The 13701-nt window shown below is 48.5% G+C and overlaps 1 protein-coding gene across 1 annotated transcript; it reads right to left on the minus strand.

Annotated features, from left to right (window-relative positions):
* Positions 1-1011: 1011 nt before the first annotated feature.
* On the minus strand, positions 1012-6053 carry FABP1 (fatty acid binding protein 1). Its single transcript, XM_084765816.1, has 4 exons — positions 5904-6053; positions 4779-4951; positions 3457-3549; positions 1012-1129 (listed from the first exon to the last, which is right to left on the minus strand). The coding sequence occupies exons 1-4, from the start codon at positions 5968-5970 to the stop codon at positions 1079-1081; spliced, it is 384 nt and encodes a 127-aa protein (XP_084621942.1). The 5' UTR covers positions 5971-6053; the 3' UTR covers positions 1012-1078.
* Between the last annotated feature and the right edge of the window lie 7648 nt (positions 6054-13701).

Consider the following 13701-nt stretch of genomic DNA (forward strand, 5'->3'; position numbering starts at 1 on the left):
AAGTTCCCGCTGAGGGATCTGGGAAAGCATCTGGTCCAGGGCTTTACGGGCTTCTGAGAAGTCCTCGGTGTGTGTCAGCATAATGTCAGCCTTCAGATAGATGCTTCCCAGGGATGTCTTAACAAGGACATTGGCCGTATTGAATTAGGAACCCATCATCAATTTCCCATGGTCCCAGATAGCAGCAATATTTCCAAATAAGGTCACCTTCTGAGTTATTGGTCAGCAAGACTTCACTGTGTGGGGTTCTGCTGCCTGCTGTTCAACTCATAGCAAGCCCCTGACAGTCTGGGACAAAGCAGTCTCTTCCTGCTTCTTCCCATGCTGTAGGAGGAATTCCACACGTGCTATGTCTGTACATTAAGCCCTCCAATAAATGAAATTGTTGCTCATTTGATAGCTGAGTGCTCAACCTTTCAGAGCCTGCTCACTGGTGGGTGGTGAGCCATCTGTGGCTGTGCTCGTGGCTGTGCTCCCTTGACTACTGGGTCTTCCTGATCCCTGTTCTTGAGACACTCTCAGACTCACGGCGTGCCCTCTTGCCCAGCTTCTTGCCCATGTGGCTGACAGGAAAACCCAGACACTTTACAGATCCAGCCGCCCTTGGCGTTCCTGTCTAGGGACACCTGAAGTGGAGGTCTGTGTTTACAGATATGAGCAGATGGAATGATGGACACAGGTTATAATTACAAAATCATAGGTTATCAATGATCACTGACAACAACAGGGCTTGGGACTTAGCTCAGTAACAGAGCTCATGCCTCAGATGTGTGAGGGCCTGGGTTCAATTCCCAGTGTGCACATGCACACACATGTATGTATGCACGTGCACTCTCTCTCTCTCTCTCTCTCTCTCTCTCTCTCTCTCTCTCTCTCTCTCTCTCACACACACACACACACACACACACACACGCTTGTGCGCACATGCACACACAAACACACACACACATGCACACACTGATAAAATAAAAAACAATAGTGCCACGATGGGAAGCCATAAGGAAGAAATGCTTTGAAAACAAAAGTAACTTTATTGAATTAATTTTACACTGTAAAATACTATGAAATGGAGCTTTGTCTAGATTTTCTTGCTGATTCTCTTGTAGACAATGTCGCCCAGTGTCATGGTCTGAAAGTCAGAAGAGATATGATGAAACATTTTCTTGATGACAAATCATAAAACAACAAACAAGCAAGCAAGCAAGCAAATAAACAAACAAGAATCTCCCCAAAGACCCCCAAATGTGCTAACACATGAAACAGCTTTAAAAAGCCCCATTTTCTTTAGGAGCGGAGAAACAGTTCACAACTTTTTCTAAAACACCATGCTGACTTTTGCCACCTCTGCTGTTCATGTAGAGAGCTGTCCTGCCAGCCGCCGAATTGTTTCCTGACTCAATGAGAGCTATCGGAAGACCATCCAGAGCAGCCCAGCACAATGTCTCAAAATCTCACTGAGATTTACTCCTGTACATTAACCACAGGTGGCTGGACAAAAGCCCATATACATGGCTGCACTGGAACATAGCAGGTGCTATGTAGTTTTTCTCTTAAACTTGTGAACGAAGCCCATGAGAGCACTGGACACACCCCCTCTGCTGAGGGGGTGAGTAGCAATGGTGGGGACTGAATGTTGCTTCGTGATTGATGGCCCTCCCTCCCCATGGTTGGGGGGGGGGTCACTTGACCAGATGGTGTTACTTAGACAGGCGTTTGCCTTCTGTGACCCCCTAAAGTGTATTCTGGATATAAAGGAAAGCTGGAAGACCTGACCATGGGAGGAACACCACAAATTGCCCTGCAAACTGGGGACAAAAAAAATTATCAACAGCTGGGCATTGAGGATGATTGCACAGGAGTGCATACCCAGGGCCATAAACTTCACTAGTGGCCATAAACCTGGTAGAAGTGTGACTCCACACCAGTGACAACAGGGCAGAGATGTTTATTAGGCACCTGAGCTGTGGGAGATGGCGGGCTCTGTGCCTGAAGCAGAAGGCTGTGGATGTTAATCACTCTGACATCATAGAGTAGGACCAGCGATTAGTGAACAGAGCCCCCTCCCATGTTTGCACTGATGGGATGCACTGCTGCAGGGGGCACGGGGCTTCCTGGACAGATCTGCAGACTCAGTAAAGTCTGGCGACATCTCTGGATTGGATGGACTTCCATCCTACAGGCTGAGTGTGAGGCTTGGGGGTGGGGTAGGGGGCTGGGGAAGACCCTATCCCAGCAGCAACAGGAAAAGGAAGCTGTGCTCTGCACATCCTGCCTGTGCCTCAGCACACCAAGCACTTTCCATCGGGTTTGGGTGCTGCTGGGGAAAGGGGAAGTGGCAGGAAGTGGGCAAGGAGGGCAGAGGCAGAGGAGGTGGGAATGGTTGGCTCAGAAAGTGGCAGTGTAAGGAGATGTGGGTGAGACACCAGGTGAGTTAGAGAAGGGTCCCCCTTCCCCACGATCCTGCTCTTCTGTCTGTCAGGAAGTCACCCTGATATTCTGAAGTCATGGTTTGGCAAGAACAAGATGGCTGCAGCTGTACTGAGTGCAAATCCTCACTGTAATGTGAGCAAATTTCTCTAAGGCTTGAGTAGTGACGACTGTGAGATGAGCCCAAGAGACAGGCCCAGCTCAGGGAAACCCCAGCTCAGGGAAACCCCAGCTCAGGGAAACCCCAGCTCTGCCCACTTAGGAAAGTGTTGTTCAAAGGATTTGATACAATATCTATTAACTACATAGAACATAATGGGGCCTTTCAAGTGGTAGAAGACACAGACAAGAGGCAAAGCAGAGAGTCAGGGTCTCGGGAGGAGGAGATGGAGAATGAGCGATAGCATGCAACTGCCCCTCGCCCTCTATAGCTACACACACACACACACACACACACACACACACACACACACACACACATACACACACACAACACCTGCCCCTCGCCCTCTATAGCTACACACACACACACACACACACACACACACACACACACACACACACACAACACCTGCCCCTCGCCCTCTATAGCTACACACACACACACACACACACACACACGCACACACACACACACACACATACACACACACAACACCTGCCCCTCGCCCTCTATAGCTACACACACACACACACACACACACACACACACACACACACACACATACACACACACCACCTGCCCCTCGCCCTCTATAGCTCCACACCCCCACACACACAACACCTGCCTCTCATCCTCTATAGGTACACACACACACACACACACACACACACACACACACACACACACCACCTGCCCCTCGCCCTCTATGGCTCCATCTCCCCCCCCCACAACAACTGCCTCTCACCCTCTCTAGCTACACACACACACACACACACACACACACACACACATGCAACACCTGCCCCTCGCCCTCTATAGCTCCCCCCCCCCAACACTGGCATGGCAAGGCCAGAGTGCCAACTTACGTTGGTGATTGTGTCTCCATTGAGCTCAGTCACGGACTTCATACCTTTGAAACTTGTCACCATTTTGTTGTCCCCTTCCATCTTTACCACTGCCTGTAGAGAGAGAGAGAGAGATCATGGCCTATGAGGAAAGGCCTGGCAAAAAAAAAAGCTAATGAAATTGGTTCCATTATCAACTAAAAATGAATCCCATGCTGGCTCATCTCCCTTTCTATAGTGCTAAGTGGAAATAGGGCAGATTTATGAATGAAAGGCAATGTTAAGCTTATCTAAGTTAATAGGTTCTCCCCTGGGGGCGGGGAATCCTCAAGTAAAACATAAAATCCAATTTCTCACGCATATGGGGGGGAGGTGGTAGCAAAACTCCAGTCACCGGCAGCCGAGGGATGCAGTTTGCTTTGGTGGATATTGAGCCTTTCCTATTGTGGTGCCAATTGCAAGCCTTATCCATCAAGGATGGCGGTAAGTAGAAACACAGCCTTGGCTGGGCACAATGCTGCAGGCTTGTAAATCCAGCACTCAGAAGGCGGGAGCCCAAAGATGCTAAGTGTGAGGGCAGTCTAGGCTACATGGCAAGACACCAGGGGCAGAAAAGAGTAAGAAGAAAGGAAACAAGGTAGAGATCAAGGGAAGAAAAAAAGGGGGGGGGGCAGATCTAGTCAAGAGTAAAACATTAAAATCTGTGGCTACAATGGGCCATTGGAAAAGGGCTGTAGTAAAACCCATGACGCCCCAGCCCTCGTCATGAGCAGATCAGGAGACTCTCTTCCGGTTCTTGACCTTGACATGCAAGACAGGCAGAAACAAGAGCAACCAGAAGAGATAACGTGGCTCCTGCTGGGCCTGAGACACAAAGCTGCCTGGAAAGGCAGGAGCATAAAGGCCGGATGCATAATCCGCTGGCTGCCCTGGGCTGGGCAGGCCTCATAGGGAGAGGCAGATGACAAGACCCTCAGCCTCTCTGCTGTCACCTGTCCACTATTCACACAGCGCACAGACAGATGGCACCGCTGCCTGGAACCATCTCCCAGAGAAGGTGAAGCTGCTCTGCCTCAGATGACGATTTTCACTGACACCGATTTGCTCCAGTTCCCAGCTTTCCTTGGAGGACTCTGAGAGCAAGCCAGGAGCTCTGTGCCTGCGAGACCTGAGACTGAGGTTGCTGCTGTGTGCTCCGTGTCCCTCACACCCTCCATAGTGAGAGCCCAGATGCCTATGAACCCCAAGACAATGAGAAATCCGTTCTTAGAGCTCTCTGACTTAAGTGGTTTTAGTGACACGGGCTCTGTCAGCAGGGTTTTAGGAAATGGAAGGAAGCATACCTTGACCTTTTCCCCAGTCATGGTCTCCAGTTCACACTCCTCCCCCAAGGTGAACTCGTTGTGGATCACTTTGGACCCGTAGGTGATGGTGAGCTTGACTTTCTTGCCTTCGTGCACGATTTCTGACACCCCCTTGATATCCTTTCCCTTCTGGATGAGGTCATCAGGCAGACCTGGTAGAGACCACAAAAGATTAGAGGCTGCAAGAGCAGAGGAGGTCACTGTATGTTCCCGAGGCTCCACACACCTCGGTACAGCTGACTCGCTCGTGAGCAGTTAGGCTTTAGGCTTCTGATAGAGAAAGTCCGCAGTCTGCTACTATTTTGCTGGTTAGTATTATTATTGTTTGAGACAGGGTCTCTTACAGACTAAGCGATGTAGTTGAGGATGACCTTGGATGTCTGACCTTCCTGCTTGCACCTCGCTAGGGCTCGAATTACAGTCATGTGTCATCATACCTGTATTATATGGTGCTAGGGATGGAATGCAGGGCTTTATGCGTGCTAAGCAACCAACCGCGCTGCATTCTCGGGCCACCAATTCATTTGTAATAAGGATCTTCATGTGGACCGAGGACCCTTTTCTCTGTGGCTTCTGCTTCTTACTCGTTCTTGCTCCTAATTCCCTCCTTCTTTAGTGGCCTTGTTCTTGCAGTGGGAATACTTTATCCTCAGGGATGTTTACCTTCCAAAGCAAATTACACTTGAAGTGATAGGGGGCTACTAATAATTAGGCCATGCACAGAGCGGGACCGTGCCAGGCAAACTTGCCTCTGGAGTTGAGTCGAATGTACAAGCATAGTGCTTGAGGTATGGTTAGCCTTGAATTAATGATTGCTAGAAAAACGAATGAATGAATGATTGAGTGAGTGGGTGAGTGGTTGGACAAGGTCTTGAAATAAAGTACCAGCAGACACACACTTCAATCCAGTTCATACACTAGCTCGGTGTCAATTCCACTGCTTCAGAGTAGGAATCACAGCCAGAGACCAGGAGAGTCACTAAAGCACCCCTCAGTTTGGTACAACATGGACCCCTCCTTCCACCTCAACATCAGGCCTTGACTCTGGTGAGAGTAGACCCTCGTGGCTGTTACATCAGCTTTGGCGTCCCATCCAGCACTCACCCATCGCCTTCATGAAGGGCTCAAAGTTCTCTTGGCTTTGCAGTTGGTACTTGCCGGAGAAGTTCATGATGGCGATGAGGCTCTCCTTCCGCAACTGACCACAGCAGCTCAGCTGCCAGGCCACCCACGCTTGGCTATTTTATAAGGGGCTTCTTCCTCCTCAAATATAGGCCATAGGTCAGTGGCTGTCGATTTCTTTATGGCCAGGTTCAAACATTAACTCCTGAGAGCAATGGTCAACGATAAAAATCAGAATGGGCAAGGCAGAGGTTTGTTCTAATTCAGCAAACATTAGTGAGTGCCAATCAAGTGCAAAGCTCTCTGTAAATGTGGCCTTTATGGTGACTGACCACTGCTCATGAAGTACGTGTGTATGCATGAAATGTATGTGCATATATATATACATATATATGCAACAGATATATGTGAATTATGTCTCTAGCAATGCACATATGCACATACGCATATGTACATTTGTATACACATTATGTTTTTGTACCTATGCATACATTTATATACACATGGCTACATATGCACATAAATATATACATACATAAACACATCTCTATTTATGTGTGCTACTACATGGGGAGAAATACCTTTGGACTCCAACCTTTTCCCACATGACCTTACGTTTGTTTCTCAACCTTTTTATTATCATACAAATGTAATTTTGAATACATGCCATCAGTCCCTAAAGCTGTTTTGTATCTTGGGAATTCTCCCCGTCAGCAGGTGTACACTCTTTAAAGCAGCAGTGTGAAAATTTAGGTGCATTTTGTTTAGTAGAGACAAGTCAAGGGAAGAAAGATGACATCGCCTGCTGCCATGTCCTGTCCTTGTCTCAAAGCCCGGAACAGGGAGCTGCGATAATACCTGGGAGTTTGGTTGACTGAACTGGCCTTGTGAAGAAGGCCTAGGAATGTGTCCAGCGATCTCCGGTGTTCTCTGTCAGGAGGAGCAGAGGCTGTGTCACCCAGTGCCTCTTCATCCCCCTAGCTCTTGCGTCTTAAGCAGCTCTCAGTAAGTGCCAGTTCACGCCCTATTTCTCTTCTCTGCCTGGACTTCAGCCTCCTCACACACAGCCTCTAGCCCTCCATCTCAGCCTCCTCACACACAGCCTCTAGCCCTCCATCCCAGCCTCCTCACACACAGCCTCTAGCCCTCCATCCCAGCCTCCTCACACACAGCCTCTAGCCCTCCACTCACACACAGCCTCTAGCCCTCCATCTCAGCCTCCTCACACACAGCCTCTAGCCCTCCACTCACACACAGCCTCTAGCCCTCCATCTCAGTCTCCTCACACACAGCCTCTAGCCCTCCATCCCAGCCTCTTCACACACAGCCTCTGGCCCTCCATCCCAGCCTCCTCACACACAGCCTCTAGCCCTCCATCCCAGCCTCCTCACACACAGCCTCTAGCCCTCCATCCCAGCCTCCTCACACACAGCCTCTAGCCCTCCATCCCAGCCTCTTCACACACAGCCTCTAGCCCTCCATCCCAGCCTCTTCACACACAGCCTCTAGCCCTCCATCCCAGCCTCCTCACACACAGCCTCTAGCCCTCCATCCTCTACCTTGAGGCTGCGTAGACTCATAAGTCAGAGCCCCGGGCATGCTGCACTTCAGCTTTAACCTCTGATGGCCTCTATTGCCCTAGTGGAGACAGGTCCTGGATGACATGACAGGCCACTGTGTCTACTGTCCTGACTGAAGACTGCACTTTCCTGTCACCAGCTCTCGCTTTTGTCTTGGAATAAGACTGCCACTGCCCAAACTTCTAGTGGGACTGTTAGGCTTGCAAACCCCATCCTAGTCACCCCCTCTCTCTCTAGAGGTCACAGTCAGCTGAAGGTGTGAGTGGTGGCTACTCCTCTGTGTTTCAATGTGTGTCTCTTCCTCTGCTCTTTCCCCTTGTGCTGCCGTGTAAATCTGCCCAGCTAGGGGAGCACTGTATAAGAACCCTATCCCCATCCTGCCCCCTCCTCCATTCAGCTGGGCTGGCTTCCTCACCGTGCTCCTTCCTCGGTATTCTGAATGTCTGGCACACGGGATGAGTGCAATCAGTGATGGTTGCCGGGGAGCGGTGGGGGGGGTGGTACTCAAGAGATAACGAGGCAATGGCTCTTGTGGTGAAGAGGTAATGAGAGATATGGAGTAGTCAGATCAGCAGATCAGTCCTGTAATCAGTGACTCATATGAGCCTGGGAGCAAGGAGACTGGAGGCCAAGTGTGAATGTGCGCGTGTGTGTGGGTGTGTGTGTACTCCATGTGGCTGCAGCTTGGCTGAGAGGCCAGTGGGGATGGCGTGAAAGGGATGTAAATTGTTGGCCCAGCCCGACAGCCCACTTCTCTCTCTCCATTCTTGGCGTTCTTTCTCTTTTCTCTGTAGCCCTGCTCTGCCATTCCAGCTTGTGCTAAGCCCGTGGGAGTGAGATTTTGTGTGGAGCTCTCTCTGCTCCTGGACAGTTCCCTTCCAATTGCATCATAGTCACTAAAAGGATAAATACTTATCCAGCCATTTGCCCAGGGCTGTGCCCTATTCCATCCAGAAACGTGCTGGGTTGCAGTGTCTACCTCTAGGCCATGGTAGGCAGACCTGGGTTGGGAATGAGAGTGAGGAATTTGAACGGATGAGTGCTCATGCCAGGGGCATCCGTGCCTCAGGAAGACAGCTTAGGGCCAGCAGCCGTGCCAGGCTACAATAGAGGTGTACCTATCACCTCAGTACCCTCACACAGAACCTCTGCAGTTTGCAGCTTCTGATCCAGCCTGAGCCTTTCTCATTAATCCCTGATAGGTGGTATTTATACCCACCTGTTACTGGTGAGGCCATTACCTTTGGCATGATGAGAGTAGAGACATTAGTTGCGTGTAACAGCGTGGGATCTAGGCCCCAGCGCAGATGACCACTCTACTTTACCTTCCCTGCTCAGCTGTCTTCTAATAGTGCTGAGGACATGAAGTGCTTCCTGGTCTGCACGTTGAAATCATGCGTGGGAGAATGATTCCAATAAGCACACAGATTAAGCCAACTAAGAGTATGTGCGTCCTTTAATTTTGTCTGGAGACCAAGAATGAGCTAATGCTTCAGAGTCTCTTGGTACTGGAGCTCAGGAAGACAGCATTTTTGTTGGCTCTGCTTTTTAACAATTAAACTTTATTAGACAACCCAACTAGCTTACACAAAAGGGAAAAAAGGTTAAAGGGAAACAAGAGTGAACCTTCTGGCGTCTGTTCCACAGGATGGGTCCCTAGGTGTCTCTGGCCTGTTTGCTGATCCTTTTCCTGATCCACATGCACTCAAACCGGGTCTCAACCTGCTGCTCCTCTCTCTGTCCTCTCCACCCCATTGAGGGTCAATTAGAAACACAATAGTCCAGGTGGAGTCCCTAGGTCAGCTTCCTGAATTCCTGGTCCAGGATGGCTCCACCCAGTCTATCTCAAGGTTAATCTCAGTGAGCATCCCTGGTGTGTCCAAGGGTAAAGCCCACCAAGATTGCTTTCACCTGTGACAAAGCTTACAATTCTTCCCACACATTTTAAGTGCAAACCCCACAAAAATCATACCTTCTATAAAAGCTTGGTGTAGAGTCAGACTAACCTTGAAACATTCATTTCTGGCACAGCGTAGTTATTTCACGCATAATATAACAATTATTTTTTACTTATGCCTTCTTCAGTTAGTTTAGTTTATGCTAATTTGTGTAAATTTAATACATCTGGACCACAGTCAGGGTCATGGACGTCTTTATGTGTTGCCAAGGTTAATATGGCCCGCTGTGAGTCAGTCACACACAGAGTTAGAGGGCTGAGAGCTATCTAAGAAAACACAATGGAGTCAGGACAAGATGGCGTTACCTTGGTCACTTCAACATCAAAGTAGGGCTGTCCCTGAGCATCATTGTGTGTTGAGGATATATGTGCATTTGTAGTTACCCAGCTACTTAATCACAAGGACAGGAGTAGGCAAAATGGCTTAAAGGATGATGAGCACATGCATGGTGCCCTCTTGCTCTGAGCATAGAATGTGTATCTTCTAATGTGACTTACTCTATGAAGAGGACAATGTAGACACAGATCTCTAAGAGGGAAATTGAATTTTTGTATTTACATATATAACGAATTTAAAAGTCTGGTCTATTAAGAAGTTTCATTGAAAATTTGTTAGGAGATTTTTGCCTCATCCCCACCCTACCCTTGTGTGTGTGTGTGTGTGTGTGCACGCGCGCGTGCGTGACTGGATGAATCACTTGGAGAAAGCTTGTTTGAAACTCCATCATGGGCAACAAAAGCCAAGATAGAGAAAGCAACTGTTCCCTGTGCAGAAGACCAAAACGGGCTTGGAGGGGAAGCAGAGGGACCCATGAGGCTGCAGGCAGTGCTTTGGTGACTGCCAAACCTGCTGCCCTATTGCTCAGTAGACTAGACTCAAACAAACGAGTGAACAACCAAGAGTAAGAGGAACCAGTGAGGGCTTAGAGCATCAGGCCACTAAGATGCCCTCTGTGATTCTAAGGCCGGCGTTGACTCTTACGGTGGGTCTGTACTCCAAAGTGAATACTTCCTTTGTTTAAAGCCCTCTCCTTCTCTCTCTAAAGCTTTTGAAGATTGAGTTGTTGGGTTAGGGATATGGCTGTGGGCACAGGTGACCTATGCCTGTCTGATGGCCATGCAGGAGTGGAGCCCTGTGATGCAGCTATGACCATACCTGAACTGTCCCTGTCATAGGGAGCCACTGCCACAGGGGCATGAGATTAATGAAGTTTGGGACTTAGTGTTTCAGGGTGCCGTGATGGCTGCACATACATAAGAAAGCTGGATGTGTGGGCTCACTACAGAATGTAAGAGCAGAATCCTAGCATGAACTTGGACACTTTAGCAGTGGCTCTTTAGCAGCTAAGTATTGGGGCCAGAAGCCTTGGCCTTCCACAGGTCCGTCTGTTCCTCTAGCTTAAGGACTGACGGCTGTTTGAGTCAGCGGCTGCAGCTCAGGCCAGGAGAAGTTCAGTCCTAAGGATCAGTAGCTGCCATCAATTCCAGTTCTGAAGACTTCCACAGAAACACTCCTACCTTAGGTACAAGGCTGTCCTTGGCCATCAGATGAGTCAGACACCCTTCTCGGACAGGTTTCTATGCTGCCACTAACCTGCCCAGTTGGAGCTTATGCCCCTCATTCAGCCTCCTTCATCTGCCACCTGCTCAAAGAGCTAGTCCAACATGGTGGAGTGCTGGCTAGTAGGCACTTGGTCCCTATCATAGCATCTAAAAAGATGGAAATAAAGGAAGGAAAAGGAAGAGGGCAGAAAAGAAAGAGGGGAAAACTTAGGAGCTTGGCAGTCTAACACTAGTGAAACAACCAGCAAGGTAATAGTGATAGAATCACCCCCATCAGCCCACCAATCAGGTTCTTACTTTGGGAGGATCTGCAGGCAGTTGCTCGCTATACGCTGTGCTCTCTCACACAGCATATGTATGTATGTATCCGCTATACGCTATGCTCTCTCACACAGCATATGTATGTATGTGTCCGCTATACGCTGTGCTCTCTCACACAGCATATGTATGTATGTGTCCGCTATACGCTGTGCTCTCTCACACAGCATATGTATGTATGTGTCCGCTATACGCTGTGCTCTCTCACACAGCATATGTATGTATGTGTCCGCTATACGCTGTGCTCTCTCACACAGCATATGTATGTATGTGTCTGCTATACGCTATGCTCTCTCACACAGCATATGTATGTATGTGTCTGCTATACGCTATGCTCTCTCACACAGCATATGTATGTATGTGTCTGCTATACGCTATGCTCTCTCACACAGCATATGTATGTATGTGTCTGCTATACGCTATGCTCTCTCACACAGCATATGTATGTATGTGCCTGCTATACGCTATGCTCTGTCACACAGCATATGTATGTATGTGCCTGCTATACGCTATGCTCTCTCACACAGCATATGTATGTATGTGTCCGCTATACGCTATGCTCTGTCACACAGCATATGTATGTATGTGTCTGCTATACGCTATGCTCTCTCACACAGCATATGTATGTATGTGCCTGCTATACGCTATGCTCTCTCACACAGCATATGTATGTATGTGTCCGCTATACGCTATGCTCTGTCACACAGCATATGTATGTATGTGCCCTCTATACACTATGCTCTCTCACACAGCATATGTATGTATGTGTCCGCTATACGCTATGCTCTGTCACACAGCATATGTATGTATGTGCCCTCTATACACTATGCTCTCTCACACAGCATATGTATGTATGTGCCTGCTATACGCTATGCTCTCTCACACAGCATATGTATGTATGTGTCCGCTATACGCTATGCTCTGTCACACAGCATATGTATGTATGTGCCCGCTATACGCTATGCTCTCTCACACAGCATATGTATGTATGTGTCCGCTATACGCTATGCTCTGTCACACAGCATATGTATGTATGTGCCCTCTATACACTATGCTCTCTCACACAGCATATGTATGTATGTGCCTGCTATACGCTATGCTCTCTCACACAGCATATGTATGTATGTGTCCGCTATACGCTATGCTCTGTCACACAGCATATGTATGTATGTGTCTGCTATACGCTATGCTCTGTCACACAGCATATTTATGTATGTGCCCGCTATACGCTGTGCTCTCTCACACAGCATATGTATGTATGTGTCTGCTATACGCTATGCTCTCTCACACAGCATATGTATGTATGTGCCCGCTATACGCTATCCTATCTCACACAGCCAGCTGTATGTGGGATGTCACACTCATGTAAAAGCAAGATGACATATAAAAATCTTAAGCTCAGGTCTTCTTCTTTTGATCAAGTCAAGCTGCAGCTCTCTGGGGTCTAAGGTAGGCATGGGAAAAAGGCATGAGTGTTCCTCCGTAGGACAACTCGGCATCAATCCCAGAGGCCTCTGGTAAGGCCTGAGTCTTGGGTAGCATTTCTGGATTCTGAGGGAGAACAGGACAGGTGAGCTCTATAACACAAGATCTATTAGAACTTCTGCTTCCTCTAACTTTCTATCTGCCCCATCGAGACAATGCCTACAAATGGGGACCAACTCTGGGGACAGGATGCTGATCCAGGGCCTGGCACGGCAGGTGAATATGCAACAGGATTTTTGACAGACAGGTAGCCTAACAGGAAGAGAAACAAGTAAAGCAGTCTAAGAGACTGAGGTGTGCCCCCTGCCCTAGACATGGTCATTTGTAGGCAATCCTGACAGCTTTCCTTCTTTCTTTTTTTTTTAAAACCTTAATTTTATTTTATTTTTTTTTACTTTATTAATTTATTCTTGTTACATCTCAATGGTTATCCCATCCCTTGTATCCTCCCATTCTTCCCTCCCTCCCATTTTCCCCTTATTCCCCTCCCCTATGACTGTTCCTGAGGGGGATTACCTCCCCCTGTATATGCTCATAGGGTATCAAGTCTCTTCTTGGTAACCTGCTGTCCTTCCTCTGAGTGCCACCAGGTCTCCCCCTCCAGGGGACATGGTCAAAGGTGAGGCACCAGAGTATGTGAGAAAGTAATATCCCACTCTCCACTCTACTGTGGAGAGTGTTCTGTCCATTGGATAGATCTGGGTAGGAGTTTAAGGTTTACCGCCTGTATTGTCCTTGGCTGGTGCCTTAGTTTGAGCGGGACCCCTGTGCCCAAATCTGCCTATCATAATGTTCTACTTGTAGGCTTCTAGGACCCTCTGGATCCTTCTACTTTGCCATTCTCCCATGCTTCTCTCATCTAGAGTCTTAATAGGAT

Source organism: Acomys minous (genome assembly GCF_964271855.1).
Source record: "Acomys minous genome assembly, chromosome: 17".
Classification (NCBI taxonomy): Eukaryota; Metazoa; Chordata; class Mammalia; order Rodentia; family Muridae; genus Acomys; species Acomys minous.

What these genes read in the sequence shown, in the direction of transcription:
- FABP1 (XM_084765816.1), bottom strand. Translation starts at nt 5,970, where the DNA reads ATGAACTTCTCCGGCAAGTACCAACTGCAAAGCCAAGAGAACTTTGAG. An exon ending in GCCCTTCATGAAGGCGATGG is followed by an intron (nt 4,952 to 5,903) that starts GTGAGTGCTGGA and finishes GGTCTCTACCAG; the next exon opens with GTCTGCCTGATGACCTCATC. An exon ending in TGACTGGGGAAAAGGTCAAG is followed by an intron (nt 3,550 to 4,778) that starts GTATGCTTCCTT and finishes CTCTCTCTACAG; the next exon opens with GCAGTGGTAAAGATGGAAGG.